At 39.7% G+C, this 20,797-nt stretch overlaps 1 protein-coding gene across 1 annotated transcript in view; it reads left to right on the top strand.

Annotated features, from left to right (window-relative positions):
• Positions 1 to 20,797, top strand: part of ELP1 (elongator acetyltransferase complex subunit 1) — a 58,899-nt gene extending 38,102 nt beyond the window's left edge. The window contains exons 29-37 of the mRNA XM_039240047.1: positions 328 to 389; positions 8,001 to 8,063; positions 8,445 to 8,505; positions 10,230 to 10,343; positions 10,862 to 10,973; positions 12,483 to 12,610; positions 13,089 to 13,243; positions 15,833 to 15,908; positions 19,392 to 20,797. Of these exons, the coding sequence (XP_039095978.1) occupies positions 328 to 389; positions 8,001 to 8,063; positions 8,445 to 8,505; positions 10,230 to 10,343; positions 10,862 to 10,973; positions 12,483 to 12,610; positions 13,089 to 13,243; positions 15,833 to 15,908; positions 19,392 to 19,459 (839 nt within the window). The 3' untranslated portion in view covers positions 19,460 to 20,797. The remainder of the gene's footprint in view (positions 1 to 327; positions 390 to 8,000; positions 8,064 to 8,444; positions 8,506 to 10,229; positions 10,344 to 10,861; positions 10,974 to 12,482; positions 12,611 to 13,088; positions 13,244 to 15,832; positions 15,909 to 19,391) is intronic.

Genomic DNA, 20,797 nt, shown 5'->3' with positions numbered 1-20,797 from the left:
TGTCGTTTGATACAGAATACAGATATATTAGTGAACCATTTCAGCAAAGGAATCTGTAGCTTTGTTTTGCTCAATGCTTCACAGACTTTCTTGACCCTAGAGTGTTGATGTTGTTTGGTAGTGCCTTTTATTATTCTACGGAGCAGTCTTAGGGAACACTTTGGAAATGCTGTTTTAAAGCAGTTCTATTTGAATGTGGAGCTCAGTCTCCAATTTGTGTGGGGTTATTTTTATTTAAAAAGGACCTCCAAAAACTATTTCAACTTGAGCTTTGGTAATACTGTTCTTAGCAAGCCATCTGTGGTCAGATGTTTTTTATCTTTGCAGGAAAGCTGGTTGAGCAGAGGAAGTATGGTGATGCAGCCACAGTCTTGGAACAGTATGCCCAGGTAACCTCAGTTCCTCCCTTCTTCTTTTTTTTTTTTTTTTTTTTAAAGAGAGAGAGAGACAGCACACACACGAGCAGGGGATGGGCAGAGGGAGAGACAGTCCTAAGCAGGCTCCACATTCAGCACAGAGCCCGGCGTGGGGCTCAATCCCACTAATTTGGGATTATGATCTGAGCCAGTATCAAAGAGTCAGATGCTCAATCCACTGAGCCACCCAGATGTTTTTCAGTTCCTCCTTTCTTAAACCACCCCATCAACAGGCAAGGTCTTCCTGTTTGTACACCACTGCTATGAAAATTAATGGAACTCAGTGTAATTAGGAAGTCCAGAGACAGTGTTTACTCTGCAGGTCTTCCATCTTGCTGACCTGACTTAGAAATCTAAATTTAGGGGTGCCTGGGTGGCTCAGTTGGTTGAGCCTCCGACTTCACCTCGTCACGATCTTACAATTTGTGTGTTCGGGCTCCGCATTGGGGTCTGTGCTGACAGCTTAGAGCCTGGAGCCTGTTTCGGATTCTGCATCTCCTTCTTTCTCTGTCCCTCCCCAACTTGCTCTCTGTCTCTCTCTTAAAAAATTAAATAAACATTAAAAAATTTTTTTTAAATCTAAATTTAATAGACGTCTAGATAATTAGTTTTCTAAAAATTTTTTTACTGTTTATTTTTGAGAGAGAGGGAGAGACAGAGCATGAGCATGGGAGGGGCAGAGAGAGAGGGAGACACAGAATCAAAAGCAGACTCCAGGCTCTCAGCTGTCAGCATAGAGCCCAATGTGGGGCTTGAACGCACGGACCACGAGGTCATGATCTGAGCTGAAGTCAGATGCTTAACCAACTGAGCCACCCCAGTGCCCCAGATAATTAGTTATCTAAATAATAAGTTCTGTGAGGTAAAATACCAATGAATTCTACTGTAATAGGCACTAGTGGTTTGATCCTGGAAGAAAGTACTAAATTAAACCTCAAGGGAGTTGTTCTTTTTATGTTAACTTGCCAAGTAAAAACAGTGAGAAGGGACCATTCTAAAAGAGATTAAACTTCAGATACTTTTTTGGCTTTTACAACCATTCTCTCTTTTGGAGGTGTCTTTTATCTCAGCTTGATGGGTTCCAGTTTTCTAACAGATTATAAAGATGAATACCTATACCAGTTTTTGAAAAAAACTGTAGAATTTATTATGAAAATAATAAAACTATGCACTGACACTGGCCATGGACTAACAGGATGTAGGTACACACATGACACCAGGGATTACTGCCTTCTAGAGTTTTGGCCTTTGACAAGGAGTACTGTTTTTTACAGTTGTTACTAGTGGGCACATTTGTATAACTTAATTGTGCTTTTAAAATACCTGAATGTCTTTCATGTAATAATGGTGAGTGAGAGAAGATTAGTAAAATTTGATATCATTAGATCCTGGCAGGAAATTATGTTGGATGACTGAGCTGAAAACATCAGTGAATAAACTATGCATAATAATGAGGCTAGAGTAGAAAGATACACTACCTACAGTGGTTAATTAAGTGAATAAGATGCCACCATCTTTTTTTTCTTCTGTAAATGAAGATTTTAATTCATACTTCTATTTAATTTATAACTCGTATATTTTTAATATTTTAACTCGTTTAATTAATAACTCGTATATAATTAATATTTTTAATTGGATACACTTCACATATAATAAAATTTACCAATTTAAAATTAACAGTGGGATGAGTTGTGACAAATGCTTACAGCTACGTAACGCTACTGCAGCCACGGTAGTAGAATGTTTCCAGCCCCCCGGAAAGTTCTCTGCTTCCCCTTGTGTAGTCAGTCTTCTCCCTGTGCTCTCCGTACTCTCTTACCAACCACTGATATGCTTTCTATCGTTATAGTTTTGCTTTTTCTAGAGTTGTATATAAATGGGACCATCTGGTATGTGATCTTTTAGTCTGGCTTCTTTCACTCACATAACGCTTTTGTTTTCTAACATTTCTTTTTGATTCTTCCTTAGAATTTCCGTCTCTCTGCTTACATTCCCCATCTGTTCCCGCATGTTGTCTACTGTTTCATTAGAGCCTTTAACATACTAACCATACTCATTTTTTCTTTTTCAAATTGAAATATAATTAACATACAGTGTCAGAGTAGTTTCAGGTATCATCGCACTTACTTTAAATCCCTGGCCTCATAATTTCAATATCCCTGCCCTATCTGAGTCTTGTTCCGATGCCTGCTCTGGCACTTTAAACTGTGTTTTGTCCTTTTTGTATCTTTTGTAGAAAGCCTGCCGTGGTATCCTAGCTAAAAGGAAATTCAGTCAATAGGCCTTTAGTGGTGTGGTGATAAGATGTGGGGTTAGAAGTGTTCTGCAGCCCTATGATTAAGTCTCAGTATTTTATTGAGCCTGTGTCCGTGGACTGTGAACTTCACCAGTACTTCTTAGATTTTTCACTCCTTAGGTAGAACAGCATGGCCAGGGGGAGCGGGAGTTTTATTTCTCTTCCCTCCATGGTAAATTCCACTTTAGTTAGGTTCTGGCAAAATAGTTTCTCTTGACCTTGTTAAGAGCAGCATGCTCTGGGTATATTCAAAATTACATCATTTTTGTTTTTGCCAGAAGCAGAATTCCATCTGATACTCACTGTGAGACCCTAGTAGGGCTCGTGGAGGTAAAAACTCACAGAAATGTAAGAGCCTCCCTGAGTCTGGATGTCCGTAGGTAGAGTTTTCAGCTCTGGCCTCATCCGCAGTGATCCTTCAGCCATCGGTCACTTACGGTTTAGATGTTCCCACCCCAGTACTGGTTCTGGTAGAGAACCCAGACTTGTGGGTCTCTGTTCTGTCTTGTCAAGTTGTAATTCTCTGTGTCTGCCTGTCTGTCTCTCCAGTTTTAGGGGCAGTAGTTTGCCCTGTGACCTCAGTTCTCCAGTCTAAGGAGAGTTGTTGATTTTCACTTTGTTCAGGTTTTTACTTGTTAGGATAGAGGATTTCTTCCAGGTTCCTCGTGTGTTGGGCTGGGAGCTGGAAGCCATATAATGCTGTTGATAGTCATCCATATTATAATGTGCATCTGTGCATTCCTTTCTATTTCAGTGAATGGTATTTTGTTGTAAGAACAGGTCATAATTTGTGGATTCATCCACAAGTTGGTGTACATTTGGATTGTTTTCAGTTTAAGGCTAGAGTAAAGCGGCTGTGAACAGTCTGGTACCAGTCTTCATGGTGACAGATGTTTTCATTTCACTTGGGTAAATACCTGCATGGGAATTCTGTTCACATGGGGAGTGGGTGGGTGGCTCTGTGAGGAGCTGCAGAGCTTCCCTGCAGTGGCTCCATCGTTGTGTGTCCCTGCCAGTGATGTGTGAGTGCCCGTGTGAGTACTTACCCAGCTGGGTGTATCACATATCAGGGGATACATGACAAATTACCCCAAAACTTAGCTTAAAATGACAAACACTCATTATTTCTTTCTATGTGTCAAGAATCTGGGTGGGGCTTAGTTAGGGCCTCTGGCTCAGGGTCATTCACAAGGCTACAGTCAAGGTGTTGGGCAGAGCTGGAGTCAGCGTCATATTTGACTGGTATTTTTCTCCCACTTCCCAATTTTTTGTTGCTAGTAAACAAATATAGTGTTTTGTTTTTTGGCTTTAAATATCCTACAACCTTGCTGAATTTATTTTTTAGTTCTAGGAATGTTGGGCTAAATTTTCAAAGATTTCTTATGTTAACAAGCATGGTTTCTGTGAATAAAGATAGTTTCATATCTTTTCAATTTGTATGCCTTTATATTTTTTCTAGCCTTTCTGCATTAATAGAACTTCCAGTACAGTGTTGAATAGAAGCAATAAGAGTGAATAAATATCCTTACTTTTCTCCTGATAGTAGTGGTGTGGGGGATTCAGTCTTTCAGCATTAAGCTTGATGTGTGCTACTGTTTTTTAAATAGATGTGAGAACCTGGTAGGGCTTTTGGAGTTGACAGACTGTAGCCTATGGGCCGAATCTAGCTGGCTACCTGTTTTTACAACTGAAGTTGTACTGGAACGTAGCCACATGTATTTGTTTACATATTTTCTGTGGCCGCTTTTGTAACTACAACCAGAGTTGAAGAGTTGTGACAGAGATGGTCTAGCCCATGAAGCCTAAAATATTTGTTGTCTTAGCCTTTTACAGAAAAATTTGCCTGTCCTTGCCTTCTTGGGTTGAGGAAATTCCCTTCTAGTCTTGGTTCTGAGTTTTTATTGTGAGTGGATATTGAATTTTTCAAATACATTTTCAATAAAGGTATATTTGTTTTGTTTTAGACCGGTGCTAGGGTGAATTAGATTGATTTTAGAATGTTAAATTAATCTTGCATTTCTGGGTTAAACCCATGTTGCTCATAATGTATTCTTCTTTTTCATTATTGGTGGATTCAGTTTCCTAAAATGTTTTTGAGGGTTTTTGTATTTGTCTATGAGAGATATCGGTTTAATGTTTTCTTGTTATGTCCAGAATATGTAAAGAACTCTTACAACTTAACCACAAAAAGACAATCCATTTTAAAAATGGCCAAAAGACTTGAATAGATATTTCTCTGAGGAAAATTTACAAATGGCCAACAAGCAAGCACTTAAAAAGATGTTCAGCGTCATTGTTCATTAAGGAAATGCAAGTCAAAACCATAAAACTCATTAGAATAGCTTTAATTTAATTTAATTTAATTTTTTTAAATATTTTTATTTACTTCTAGGAGTGAGAGAGAGAGACAGCATGAGCAGGGGAGGGTCAGAGAGAGAGGGAGGGAGGTACAGACTCTGAAATAGGCTCCAGGCTCTGAGCTGGCAGTCAGCACAGAGCCCGACGCGGGGCTCGAACCCACGAACCGCGAGATCATGACCTAAGCGAAAGTCGGACGCTTAACCGACTAAGCCACCCAGGCGCCCCAGAATAGCTTTAATTTTAAAAAAATGCAAAGTTGGAAGGATGTAGAGAATTGAGAACTCTTGTACATTGCTGGTGAGAATGTAAAATGGCGTAGCCACTATAGAAAACAGTTTGATGGTTCCTTAAAGTGTTAAACATAGATTACTATATAACCCAACAGTTCCACTCCTAAGTATATATACTCAGGAGAAATGGAAACATATGTCCACCATAAAACTTGTATGCAAATGCTCATAACAGCATTTTTTATAATAAACAAAAGGAAGAAACAATCCAAATGTCCATCAATGGCAGATAGATAAATTGTGAGAGATACACTCACAACATTTATACACACACAGTAGAATATTATTCAGTCAAAAAAGGAATGAAAAATGGATGGATGCTTCAATTTGGGTAAACCTTGAAAACATCATGGTAAGTGAAATGAACCAGATATAAAAGGAAAAATATGGTGGAATTCTACTTCTGTGCGGCACCGAGCATAGTGAGAGTCACAGAGACAGAAAGTGTGATGGTTGCCTGAAGCTGGGGGAGAGGAGCAGGGGAAGCTACTGTCTGGTGGGTTTACAGGTTCAGTTTTGCAAGACGAAAAACATTCCAGAGATGGATAGTGGGGATGGTTTCACAACAGTGTGAATTTACTGTATACTGCTGGGCTTTATAGTAAAAAGTGGTGAAATGGTAAAGTGTATGTCGTTTTTCTATAATCAAAAATTAATTTAAAGAAAAGAACAAAGAACTGATACATGCTGCAACTTGGATAAATCTTGAAGACATTATGCTGACTGAAAGAAGCCAGACACAAAAGATCACCGATTGTATGGTTTCTGTTATATATCCCGAGGGGGCAAATCCAGAGAAAGGGCACATTAGAGGCTACTGGGGGGTGTAGGGAGCAGAAGACGGAAATGTCTTTATGGGGTAGTTACATAACATTATGAATACAGCAAATGCCATCCCATTGTACACTTTAAAGGGACTGTCATGTGATTGTCACCTTGCGAAAACACCTTTCTCTTTTTTTCTGTCTCCCCCTCTCCCTGAGTCAGGCAACAAATCCCCCTGCTGTGTCCTGTGGTATAGGCCTGTTTGTGTGGCATATACATTGGGTCTGGGAAGAACATACTTATTTTTAATAATTTTAATTAAAAATATAGTAGTGTGGATGTATGTAGATTATTTACAATGCTGAAAGTAGATATAAGAAAATAACAAAGATCATTCCTACCACCCAGGAGGTTGCTATTCTTCCCTCCTATTTCTGATTCTTCTTAGAGTGCTAGCTCTACACACACACACATTTTTAACCAAAATCAAATACACTGTGGTGTTTTTAAATTTGCTGTGTTTGGACATGATCTTCATCTTTCCATGTTAGCACATTTTACTTATTGAACAGTTAAAATTCGAGTTCCCTCAGTGGTTCTGAAATTGTTTACAGTACATTGATCCATAGGTTCCAGTCTAGGATCGTGTATTGCATTATGCATCTTATGTCCCATAAATCTCTTTCAATCTAATGTATACCCACACCCTCTCTTTTTATGACAGTGATTACTGGAGGAAACCCAGCGAATTGTTGTAAATATTTCATCTTTTTAAAATGTGTTTTATTTCACTCATTTCCATTTTCACAAACTTCTAGTTATAAAATCATGGAAAAGAAAAGTATGGCATAGGGAATATAATCAATAATATAATAATGTGTGGTGACAGATAGGACTGTACTTAACCGTAGTGAGCATTGACTAATGTACAGAATTATCAAATCACTCTGTTACACACCTGAAACTCCTATAGCATTGTGTGTCAACTATACTTCAATAGTAAAAAGATAAACGTGAATTGTACACATAAAAATATTTTGTTTTATATACTTTATATTAAGTACGAAACTGGTACATGCTCAAAAATTTTTACTGGTAAGGCTACAAGCATCAAAAATGTTTAAAGACTTAGGATATGCGGGTGTTTATTACACTCATTATTACACACATTTTTCAGTTTCCTGTTTGAAGTTTTTAAAAATAAAAGTTGGGGGAAAAATAAACATCAAAGAGCAAAAGATAGAAGTTTACTATTCCAGGGGCGCCTGGGTGGCTCAATCAGTTAAGTGTCCGACTTTGGCTCAGGTCATGATCTCACGGTTTGTGGGTTTGAGCCCCGCATCGGGTTCTGTGCTGGCAGCTCAGAGCCTGGAGCCTGTTTCAGATTCTGTGTCTCCCTCTCTCTCTGCCCCTCCCCCACTCATGCTCTGTTTCTCTCTGTCTCAAAAATCAATAAAAACTATTAAAAAATTAAGATAGAAGACTTAAAAAAAAAAAGTTTACTATTCTAGTTTACCATTTATTTGAAGTGTGAACTTGTTAACTCTGGAGCCCCCCGCCTCCCCCAAACCTGCTGAATCAAACTGGGTCCTGTAGCTGGGGCGATGGGCATTTCTGTCAGACCTCTCTGGTGGTTTTGATGCCCAGGGAGGTAGGGAGCGGAGACCATTTGTTTTGTGGTTATTTCCAGAATCCACACCGCCCCCCACTCCTTAGTCTTTTGCATCAGTATTTATTTATTGAGCAGCTACTCTGAGCTAGACATGCTACCAGGGACTAGGCTGGATGGGCAGAGAGGCCACTCTGTCGGCAGTTTGTCCTGGCGGCATCTGCTCCATTTACCTGTAATCTTCCTTGGTTTTTCCTTGTCAGGATTATGAAGAAGCTGTGCTCTTGTTATTAGAAGGAGCTGCCTGGGAAGAAGCTCTGAGACTGGTAAGAAAACCTTTAAAATCATCACTGTGTTAGGTGTTTAGAGTGAGAGTGCCGGGGAGGGTGACAGCTAGAATCCCTGGTCGTTTGTGGCTGGTGAAATTAAGTAAAAATAGTTTAGGTTCTTGGTCTAAGGATAAATAGTATTTTAAAAAGTATTTAAAAAATTTATTCTTGATGTTTTGAACTAATCAGTTTTTTAAATGTGAAATATTACTGATTTTTACTGAAGTGAATTGAATATTCGTTAGCTGCCTTGTAGAGGCCTGCTGCTCTTGAAAATGCCCTGGTGACCTCTGAAAGTGATCCATTTCCTTCCAAGTATCTTAACTCTCCAGTGACTTGCAGTTTTCTTGCCTGAAATTACTGTATTTTTCCTTTTAGGTGTACAAATACAACAGACCCGATATCATAGAAACCAATGTAAAGCCTTCCATTTTAGAAGGTAAGGGTTATATCTTAGAATTCCACATTTGGAAGTGTGGAGGTGCGGAAGAGCAAAAGAACAGTACTCCCTCTGTAAGGACTTCCTTTAATCATGTGTTACATAGAGGTTATCAAAACTCTCCACTGGATGTAATACTTTTCTTTCTTTTTTTTAATTTTTTTTAATGTTTTATTTATTTCTAGGAGAGAGAGAGAGAGAGGGAGACACAGACTCTGAAATAGGCTCCAGGCTCTGAGCTGGCAGTCAGCACAGAGCCCGACGCAGGGCTCGAACCCACGAACCGCGAGATCATGACCTAAGCGAAAGTCAGACGCTTAACTGACTAAGCCACCCAGGCGTCCCTAATACTTATTTTTCTGACCAGGATTTTTAAACATGCTGAACTGTTAAATGGTAGTATATAAAATATTTAAATGTTAAAAACACATGATATGAATAAGAATCTTCATATTTGGAAATAGTTGGTAAAATTGAATATGAAGTAGACATTAGATAATAGTATTTTGTTGGGCCAATTTCCTGCATTTTATAATTGTATTGTGGTCATATTAGATAGTGTCCTTTTTTTTTTTTTTAAGTTTATTTATTTTGAGAGAAAAAGAGTGTGTGCACAAGCAGGGGAAGGGCAGAGAGAGGGAGAGAAGAGAATCCCAAGCACACTCAATGCTGTCAGCACAGAGCCCGACGCCAGGCTGACTCATGAACCGTGAGATCATGACTTGAGCCGAAGCCAAGAGTTGAATGCTTAACCGAGTAAGCCCTACCCAGGTGCCCTGATAATGTCTGTATTCTTAACAGAGATATGCTGAGGTATTTAGGAGGGAAGGATCATATCTGCAACCTACTCTCAAACTGTTCCACAAAAATAGTAGTTGAGTGTATGAATGGAGAGAAACAGGAAGCCCAAAATATGGCTAAGTGTTAACAGTTGGTAAATCTCAGTGAAGGGTATAGCTGTACATTAAACAGATGAGTTTTACCAGTTCTAGAATACTCAGGTGGTCGCTGTGACTCCTTAAAAGCAAAGTGGAAAAGAAAGGCATCATTCTGTCTTAACAAATTTCGGGGAGTAGGAGTTGGTTCTAAGCCCTCCATTTGTAGCACAGTCTGCCCTGTGAGTAAGATCTGGCCTTTCTGACATGTACACGTATTCACATGTTTGCCCTGCCTGCATCCTCCTCCCCCTCCTCATTAACACCGTGGGAGGATTCTTTTCCTATTGTTCACATAGGTATCTCTACCTGAGATACCTGGTTACTGAAAGCTTCTGTCCTTGCCCTCCGGCAGTCCATCTAGCCAGCTCTTAAACTTGGATTTTCTCCCCTAATGAGCACCTAGAAAAATGGCGACAGTTCATCTGCATAGGCCTAATGCCTATATTTAGGAAATGTTTCAGTGACTGCTTATTTTTATTAACAACTTCCTGTATACTCCTTTTCTTTGCTAGTCTTCTCTTGGGTTAGAAACCTAGTCTTTGTTCAGGTGATTTTATCAATTTAGTGGCAGAGGTTCCAGGATGATGTTGATGAACTCTAAGAGAAGTCTCCATATTTAGCTTACTCTCCAAAAACAGTGCAGGTTCTCATTAAGGAAAAAATCTTGCTTGGAAAACCTAGTAACTTGTTTCTTTTTGTTAAATTCTAACTCCCTCACTGCCCTCCTCTAGTTCTTTTTCTGTGCTTAAACATCCTGCTCAAATTATTTTCCATCTGCACTCCTAGCGCAGAAAAATTATATGGCACTTCTGGAGTCTCAGACAGCCACATTCAGTCGCCATAAACAACGTTTATTGGTGGTTCGAGAGCTCAAGGAGCAAGCACAGCACGTGAACCTGGGTGAGTACATGACGACGTTGGTGCTTGGGCGTGGTGGGGACATGTCACACCTCATCTTAGCTGCTCGTTGTGCCTCCTGCAGTGTGATTACTGTGCCTGGGGACATCTGAGGCCTCTGAGAAACCCCTTAGGGGCTGTGTGTACCTGTGTTTGTGTGTGTAGGGGAGGCCTGAGGGACATAGCCAAGCATGAATGGAAAGCCCTCTGCCACATGTGTCCTCCACCCCTACGAAGCAGAGTAGCCAACTTCTCTGTTTTACAAAATGAACTTCCTAGTCTTCAGAGGTTCCTTTGCTTTGGAAAAAAAAAAAAAAGAAGAAGAAAAAATAAGGAGTTTGGTACTGTATATACTAATAATAACTGTATTGAATATTATCTCATTTTACTTTGAAATCTGCTTTATGATAATTGTCATACATCCTCAGATATGCCCTGGTTACCTACAGTCCACTTGTCCCACTAAGGTAAACTCACATTAGCAGGGAGTTTTCATTCTGCATCTGGTTCTACTCTTCTAGATGATGAGGTGCCCCAGGGTCAAGATTCAGACCTCTTCTCTGAAACTAGCAGTGTCCTGAGTGGCAGTGACTTGAGTGGCAGATATTCCCATAGCAACTCGAGGATATCAGCGTACGTATCATGTTTATTCAGCATATTGACCATGCCCTGGGTGTATGGAGAAAGAGCAAGTAAGTAGGTCAGTTTTTCATCAGGACAGTGCAGGGGAGAGAAAGGACACTTCTCAAGGCCAGAATACAGCTGTGCAAGTACTCTTCCCACATCCCACATATCTAAGAAAGTAAACTTGGCGTTGAAATGTTTTCTGAATGGATCAAGAAAATGTGGTTTATCTGTACAATGGAATACTACATGGCAATGAGAAAGACTGAAATCTGACCATTTGTAGCAACATGGATGGAACTTGAGGGTGTTATTCTGAGTGAAAGAAGTCAGGCAGAGAAGGACAGATACCATATGTTTGCACATATAGGAGGATTAGGAGGAACTTAACTGAGGACCATGGGGAGGAGAAGGGGAAAAATAATTTGGAAGAGGGAGGGAGGCAAACCATGAGAGACTCTTGAATGCCGAGAACAAACTGAGGGCTGATGGGGGCTGGGGGGAGTGAATGGGGGTGATGGGCATGGAGGAGGGCACTTGTGGGGATGAGCACTGGGTGTTACATGGAAACCAACTTGACAATAAACTATTAAAAAAAAAAAGAAATGTTTTCTGCTGTAGCTTCTTGGACTGTATGTTTGCTCATGCCCACAAAGCTCTTAAACTGGATACTCAATTTTTATGACATCTGATTTCATTCATTTAACAAATACTAGGTGACTAGAATGTGTAAGCACTGAAAAAATTAAAAGGTTATAAAGAAAAAAACATTCAGGCATCTTCAGTTCAAAGTCAGGATTAGAAGAAGTTACAAACATAAAACAAGTCATCACACTTACGTAGTGTAGCAGCTGATCAGAAAGAACACCCATGTGCTAGTGTATTAGACGTTAGCAAAAAACTTTTAAGGAGATACGGGTTATAAGTGCTTTATAGTCATCCTTGGGAAGCGTAAAATAATGCAAGATTGTGTATTTGAAGTGAATCATGCTTTAGGAATTCAGAATGGAGATTTTTGAGGTTATGATCAGAAATTGCTAGAGAGGTAACTAGAAACTGGATGAGAGACAGGCGGCATAATTAAACACCTCTTAGCAGGAAAGATATGGGACTCATTTTCTTGCATTCAAATTCAACATGCTATGTCTGTGTCCCCTGATTAAAATTTTTACTTTGTTGCTTTTAAATTTGTTTTTTGTTAGAGAATTCAAGTTGGTTGTTTTTCTCTTTGTTGTTCTAGCTCTTATTATAAGATATAACCTCATTTTACTCTGTATTTTAATCAAAATTTTAAGGCCAGATACTACCTTTTAGGGGTTTCCTTATTACTTCCTGCCTATAAGACTTGCTTCTCCCAGTTTTATTTTAGGTGTCACTTAAACACCTCATCACCATTTTCTTCCAAATATACATAGCGTCTCTAGACTCTCTGGGTTCCTAGGGTGTTGGTGGCCAACACGTATATTCATTTTAATCTGTGCAGCACGGGATTTATAACCTCTCTCTGATTTCTAACAGGCGATCATCTAAGAATCGCCGCAAAGCGGAGCGGAAGAAGCACAGCCTCAAAGAAGGGAGTCCACTAGAGGATGTGGCCCTTTTGGAGACACTGACTGAAATTGTACAGAGCACTGAAAAATTGAAAGGTATATTCTCAATATTAATGATTCTTGCCACACGGAAAAGTAAGTGGATAGCACAGACTTTAGTAAATATTAAAGTAAGATTTTCCCAACTTGAAGAAAGACAAACATTGTCAGCAGGAAGTATCATGTCAGGGCACATTCCTGAACCACGCTCAGCTGGTAACATAGGAGCCTTCCTCCATGGGCTCCACGCTCCCAGGCTGGGGTAAAGGATTGAGAAGAAGACACTGCTTCCTGCTTGGGTCCAGTGTGTCCCTTTTTCTTTTTATAGTAGATACGTTGAATTATTCCAGGATTTGGGAAGAAGGAGGAAAATGTGCGAGATGGCAGCTATTAAATATTAAGTTATTTAAATTATTAAATAGTAAATTATTATTATTAAATATTAAATATTTGTTGATTGGGAAAGAAACTAGGTTGGTTCTAGCAATGGAGCTGGGGACCCAAGTTACCACTTTCTCAAATTTCTTCTTTCTAGATGAAGTATACCAGATTTTAAAGGTGCTCTTTCTGTTTGAGTTTGATGAGCAAGGAAGGGAATTACAAAAGGCCTTTGAAGATACTCTCCAGCTAATGGAAAGGTCACTTCCAGAAATTTGGACTCTCACCCACCAACAGAATTCAGCTACGCCTGTAAGTTTCCTTCAGAGACAGAATGTACATTTTTAAAAAATCAATTTCAAGCTTGTTATATTCACACAATCTCTTAAAAGTCAAAGCAAAAGGGGGCGCCTGGGTGGCTTAGTCGGTTAAGCGTCCGACTTTCGCTTAGGTCATGATCTCGCGGTTCGTGGGTTCGAGCCCCGCGTCGGGCCCTGTGCTGACTGCCAGCTCAGAGGCTGGAGCCTGTTTCAGTCTGTGACTCCCTCTCTCTGACCCTCCCCTCCTCACGCTGTGTCTCTCTCTCTCTCCTAGAAATAAATAAAAACACTTAAAAAAAAAAGTCAAAGCAAAAGATTTTCTTTTATATTATATTAGAAACATACCATAGTTAAATTATCTTAGGCTTATGTTCAAGCTGTTAGTAAGAAGATTTTCTATTCGAGCGCACCTTGACCTAGGTTAAGTCTGCTTTTATTTCTCCTTTCTGCGTGAAGCAGTGGTCATGGAGAAGATGGTAAGTCAGACTGTTGCCCCCTGCCTTCAGTGAGAGTAGGGTAGGGAGGGGGGAGGTAAGGCCAGAGTTGGCCTCTTCACCTCCCTGTTCAGACTTTGGATGGGATCAGAATTTTTTAAAGTAACCCAGACAATTGCTTTCTCCTTTGTTTTACAGAAAATTTGACTTGTCACTTCTACTCTATTGTCATGAGGAGCTTTGCTACTTATGTTTAAGGCAGTTGTGTCCTATCAAGAACTCTCACATATTATCATCTATTGGTTACACCTCTGCTCAGTCTCTCACACCTCAGACCTGTTGTTAAGAGTTTCTGTTTTGACTCAGAAAGGTTGGTGTGTCAAGCATGGTCCAGTAAGGAAAACCACCACAGCCATTATTTTAACAGAGAATTTAATACGTGGAATTGGTTGAACAAGTATTAGAGGACTGAAGAGCCAAAAACTGAACACAGAGAAGGAACATGAGATGCAGCTGTGAGGGAGCAAAGAAGAGTTGGGGTTATGACAATTTAGAAGTTTGGAGGTGGGGCACTGCTGAGCTAGCTCTCAACCCTTTGAGAAGGGGGTGCCAGCCACCTGCTGCTGATACTTCTGTGTATCAGCATGATGGCTCTAAGTGTATAGAAATAAACTGGAATCAACAGCTGCTGCCAGGGTAAAGAGCTGCTGTTGCATAAAAGCAAGGGAATGAAGGAGCACATTCCTTTTTTTTTCTTTTGGAGAGAGAGAGAGAGAGAGAGAGAGCAAGCAAGCAAGGGAGGGGCAGGAAGAGAGGGAGACACAGAATCAGAAGTAGGCCCCAGGCTCTGAGCTGTCAGCACAGACCCTGATGCGGGGCTCCAACCCATGAACCATGAGATCATAAGCTGAGCCAAAGCTGGATGCTTAAACGACTGAGCTCCAACACATTGCTTCTTCCTCCAAAGTGCAACACCTTGCACTTTCCCTCTGGTATCTCCTACAGTCAGAGCATAATGAGCCAGGTGCAAAGGCGAATGTTTTCTCAGGCTCTCCACATCACAGGCACTGTAGGGAAGGGTGGTTTTGGAGCCAGGAGAGAGATTGGTATTTATCTCACTGGTTAGAAACACGTAGCTTTACTGGGCCTTGATTTCCTTAGTTGTAAATGGGGATATACTTCCCTATACACTTCACTGGAATATTCGGAATATTCTGATTTCCTCAGTTGTAAATGCGGATATACTTCCCTATGTACTTCACTAGAAGATAAGAGGGCAGATCTAGGTGCATGTAGCATACCATAAAAATAAAAGCATTTGAGAATCAGCACCCCACAAATATTTGAATTTACTGAAAGAAGTATTGCCTAGAAGAAATGTGATCATCTTCAAATCTATAGTGGCTTTGAAGCTTAACAATGTCTAGTACCTCCTTATGCGCTCCTCTACCCTTTTTATTCAGATCCTATTAATTTCTGGGACACAGACTTTAAGAGTCTTCTAGGGAGTGAGCAGAAAATCATTTTGCTTTGCTTGGTAAAGGATGGTAATGGCATATGTGCAGATACCATGAGTCCCATGGAGGTGCTTTGCATGATATTGACATTGCTGCTGAGATGGTGCCCTGAGGGTGTGCACGCTGAGCCAAGTGAAGCCAAAGCAGAGGGCCTGGCATGTGCCCACTGAGGCTCCTACAGGTGTGAAATTCCTGTGATGTCTCTTGTGTTACCTTGAACACGTATGCAAACTCTGCACCTGTGCATCCATGATATGCACGTTTGTTTTCATATAAAATCCCCACAAATACTTGAAAGCAATTTGATGTTCTATGTATTCTGTGCCTCTTGTACCCTGCTCCTCCCCACAGGATATGGTTTGCTTATTTCAAAAGGACCAGCAATATATCGTTGAGATTTTCTTTCTTGGTTTCCCCCTCCTCACTACCATGTTTTCTGGAAGAAAGGAGACGTGGAGGTCTGAGTTCAGACTGGGAAAACTGGCAAAGTAAAATCACAAAGCAAAAGAGAATTACTCTGCTTGATACTGTGAAAATGACCAGCTCCTTACTGCTGGCGGAGATGTGGCCTCTGGTGTTTGCGGTCACGGGAAGTATAAAATAATCTTTGAGGTTCTACTTTCTCCTTAGGTTCTGGGTCCCAGTGCTACTGCAAATAGCATCATGGCCGCTTACCAACAACAGAAGACTGCAGTTCCCATTCTTGGTTAGTATTTTTTTCTCCAAATTATCACAGCTAAGCAGAGGAATATCTTTCTGTGTTAAGAAGATCAGCAGTATAAAGAGAGATATGGGGTATTGACTACAATTTTCTTTGAATTTTATGACTATATCTTTAGTAAAATTGGTTTACTGAGGGGTAGGAACCTGAGGGGTAGGGAATCTAACATGATATTAAACGTATAATTTTTTTAAAAAAATTATCTTGATAGCAACTTGTCTATACCATGGCATACACTTGTCATACAGGCATATCACAGTTGAAGTCTGAGTCTACATAGTCCATATATTTTAAAGATTCTTCTGAATTATCATTTTTGGCTGTTGACAGTTAGGCATTGCATCTTGGGGACATTTTCATAATCCTTGCTTAAGAACAGAATCTTTTTAATCATCTTCAGGATTGACAATAAAATTTGAAAGCAAATCCAAAGAATGCTAATATTTTAGTTGCATTTTCTGTTTAAGTTTACCTAAAATGTTTTGTTTGTTTTATTTTGTTTTGTTTTATTGGCAGGAGAGATGATTCCTGATTAGATTGCAAAGCCCTAAAAGTTAAAAGCCCTAAAGCCTTTCGTTTTTAATTTGGGTAGAAATTTTTGACACATCAGTTTGGTACCTAAGTATTTACCCTTCAGGTGGATCAGTCAAGCATACCAACAACCTCTTAGCTTTCAAATGTTAGTGATCTATTCTGAAATAATTGATAGCTTTTGCTATTGTTATTTGTATTTTCCGGCAGGTGACAGGCAGCATTCTGAATTTTTTCCATTTAAATGCTGTCCTCAGGCAACATTCTGAATTTTTTCCATTTAAATGCTGTTCTGTGCTCGCATTCTGATGACATTTGAAGTAGCCTTTGGGATGTCACATTAAGTTTAATTTTAACAGCTGTGTTGCTACCAGGAATAAGTTAACTGCCAGCTTAGCTCATATATCTGGACAGTAAATACTGTATTCCTAGCTCCCCTTCTCCTTGAAGGCTGACAGGCTGCTTTTGTTTCATTCCAAAGCATATACTAATTTCTGAGATGCTAAAAATTCATCTTAGACCTGAGGCAGCTTAGTAATTGTCCAGTTTGTACTTTGTCCAGTCCAGTTGTGATTTCTGCCCCACTTTCCTCATTCTTGGCCAGATGCTGACCTTCCAGCCAAGTCTAGTCAACGGCTTTCTTGAGAGTATTTTGGTGGCTTTATCGAAGAGCATTTTCATCTTCCAGCTCAGCCTTAAAGACGTTAATATTCTGAGGCTCGTTATCTGAGTACATAAGTATTATCAATGTCCTTGTTGGGTATTACAAGATAGTGTAGAAAAAGAGAGGATCTCATAATCTAAAAATAGGCATATGAACTACTAGTGACAAAATTAGTTCCATGCAAATATTCCTCAACTACCCTTCCCACGCTAAGCGGAGTTTTAAGCACACTCCCACTTCCTACTGGTGGGATCTATGACTTGATGGGCATTTTCTCTTTCATGTTTACGATGCATTATCATGCAGATCAGCTACAAGTCTTGTGAAAATGTATAACTTTGTAAAATGAATTAAAGTGTTATCAGAGGGACACCTGGGTGGCTCAGTCCATTAAGCGTCAGACTTCAGCTCAGGTCATGATCTCACAGTTCGTGAGTTCAAGCCCTGCGCCGGGCTCTGTGCTGACAGCCAGCTCAGAGCCTGGAGCCTGTTTCAGATTCTGTGTCTCCCTCTTTCTCTGACCCTACCTTGCACACTGTCTCTCTCTCTCTCAGAAATAAATAAAAAATTAAAAAAAAATTTTTTAAATAAAGTTATCAGAGAAATGCTTGAATCATCATAGCTGAGTTGGGTTTGTTAGTTACAATTGATAACAAAGTGTTTCAAATGGGAACGATTTGACAATCAAAAGATTACGAAAGTTGGAAAAACTAATAAAACTCTCAAAGTATTTTTGTAAAAATAACTCTTGTAGCTGTGAAATTCAAACGTGGAAAGGTGAAAGACGCGCCATGTCTTCTTGTAATACACTTTGTCAGAACAATTATGCTTTCTCGCCAAAAAGGCAATACTTGGTATTCTTAGTTAAGTATATGCGATTGTGTCTAATTCTTTAATAAAAGAGAATATTTTCATGTTTTTAAAAAGATTGTCTCATTTAAGGTTTAATCAGCTGTCTCACATGAAATGATAGGCCTTGCTGATAATGAATTTCCAGTATCAGTATTCTAAAATAAGGAAAACCCTCTGTGGTATTTTTGTCTATATAGCTTTCTGTTTAGGGGAGTAGAAAGCACTAATTGTACATGAAATTTTTAAAGTGATATGAATAGTAGTGAAAAATCTGGATTGTACAGAAGAGTATGTCAAAGAATATTAAAATCTGATCATTTCTAGTACATGTATATAATGACAATCATGTTTTAAAAAATATTTTATTTTGAGCATTTCTCTCATGTTAAATTTTTTTTTAAGTTGATTTATTTGCGGGGGGGCAGTAGTGGAGGGAGGGGCAGCAAGAGAATCTCAGGCAGGCTCTGTGCTGACGCGGGGCTTGAGCTTAGGAACCATGAGCAAAAGTAAGAGTCGGATACTTAACTGACTGAGCCACCCAGGCGCCCTTCATGTTAAATATTCTTGAAAATGCTTTTTAGTGTAAGACTCACATCTACAGATGTACTTTTGTTGGCAGTTTATTATGAATACGGAGAACACCTCTATATGTACATATTTTCTCACATCTCTGCTATCTCTGTGGTAGCTAGATAATCTCTTGCTACCACAAATCTGATTGAAAGAGGGCCTGGGTGGAGCATGTGACTCTTGATCTAGGGGTTGTGGGTTCAACCCCCACGTTGAATGGAAAGATTGCTTAAAAAATAAAATAAGGAAGGGAGGGGTGGAGGGAGGGAGGGAGAAAGGAAGGAAGGAAGTTAGGAAGTTTAGATAGTTAACAGTAACAATTTTATCCCAACCATATTCCTCTCCCCCGTTTCCTTTTTTCTAAAGAGTAGGGACATTTTTATTGATCAGTGTGTTTGTAGAATTTTTTCTTTTCTTTAACTTTATTTACCAAATAACATCCCACCACTTTTTTTTTTTACTCTTAAAATTGAGCTAAATTTTGTAGATAGTGCAGTGTACAGATCTTAGGTATGCAGTGTGATGAAATTTAATGATCATCTGCAGCCTTGTAACCACTACCACTAGCCTCTCCCATTTGAAATCTAGAACATTCTTCTACCTTGAATCACTCAGTGGACATTTTTTCTTCTATCCACGTGCCCGAAATGGAAATTCCTCTTCCTAGGGCAGAGCCTCCAGGCTTTGTTTGTTCTGACTGGAGGCTGCAAGGCTGACAGACATTAGCTCTGGTCTGATGCCTGTCTCGTAGCTACAAAGCCCAGTCGTGTACATTTAGGCGGGAGTTCCTGCCTCTGCTCCAAGCAACAAGGGAGTGTGTCTGTCACAGTTTTCCCTTTCCTTTCTTTCAGATGCTGAGCTTTTGATACCCCCAAAGATCAACAAAAGAACCCAGTGGAAACTGAGCCTTCTAGAGTGACTGACCCCAGTTAGGAGGACTCTGGCAGAGACTGCTCTCCTTCCGCTCCTCACTCCTTGCGGCCTGGATGTTGGGAGCTGGGAAGAGTAATAAGACGATAATCTACCTTAGCATTGCAGAGAGCTGCTCTACATAGCAGACCGAAGCGCACACCAAGCAGTTCCGTTTTATGTCATTTTGTGTATACTTTTAATCATTAGCAAAACTTTAAGCTTTAACCAATGTAGCATCATTTTGTATAAATTACTGTTCTTTTGTTTCGTGCTGTTTGAGAGCATATTTTTGGTATTTATGGTAATCAAAAGATTGGCTTTTCATACCCAGCTACAAGTCTGATTCATTTTGTGATCTTAGACAAGTCACATAATTGATTTGTGCCTCAGTTAATTGGGAATAATGCTTCATGGCTTCTCCCTCAAAAGTGTAAGGAAAAGAAAATAATGTTTTTAAATTGTGTTATGTTCCTGAAGGAGAGCATTATATATTTACAGCGGGGGCTGTTAGTGCTACCAACAGGTGGTGAAACTTAATCACTTAAATGACTTCTTCCTTGAACTGAAGCAGAATATAAAGCTAAATATAGCCCCTGAAATTCTAAGCTTTCCCACGCTGACAGCTGTTATTTTGTAATATCTGACCAGGTCATGTGCTTCCAGTTACAGCTGCATTGAGCTCCTCTCACTACAGTGTCCACAGGGACTCTTTTTACTGCTTGTGAGTTTTCTGCTAGAGAGTTAGCAGTGTTAAAGCTGCAACAGATTAGAGTTTCTGAAACAGTATCATGCACATTTGGTATGGTGAGCAGTGTGCACAGTTGTAAGTTATCCTTTTTTCTCCAAACAATTGCTGCTTTTAACTAAAAGGTTTTTGTTAGTGTCTAGGCCATTTCATTTCTTTTTCTTTATGGTGCTTCACTGACCTCTGTCTTTTAGTTATTTTCTTTGGAAAAAATGAGGATGTTTTCTCCTTTGGGTAAGTGTAGAAAAAGCTCAGTGCATTTAGACAACAGTTTTGTGGCTGATTCTTGGGTAAGGTTCAAATTTTCTTCCATGCTTTTAGTGACAGAACAAGACTTTCGTGACTATACATGAACTGAAAATGCTGCCTCCGGTCCTCAGAGTGTGGATATGCCCAGAATTGTAATGAAAGATGGTCTCTGAGTAGCAGAGTGTTGACTAATGGATCTAGGTGTGTTTGCATGTGTAATTAAGCTTTCCTGTGTGTCTGAAATTTTTCACAAAGTAACATTAAAAAAAAATATTTCCCGCCTTATAGAAATGTACTTTTTGACTTCTACCCACAACCGATTTGCTATAATTACGTGCCCCACACTGAAAG

This window comes from Hyaena hyaena, unplaced genomic scaffold, assembly GCF_003009895.1.
Source record: "Hyaena hyaena isolate Hyena2069 unplaced genomic scaffold, ASM300989v1 scaffold_6, whole genome shotgun sequence".
Taxonomy (NCBI): domain Eukaryota; kingdom Metazoa; phylum Chordata; class Mammalia; order Carnivora; family Hyaenidae; genus Hyaena; species Hyaena hyaena.
This window is presented reverse-complemented; position numbering and strand designations above follow the sequence as displayed.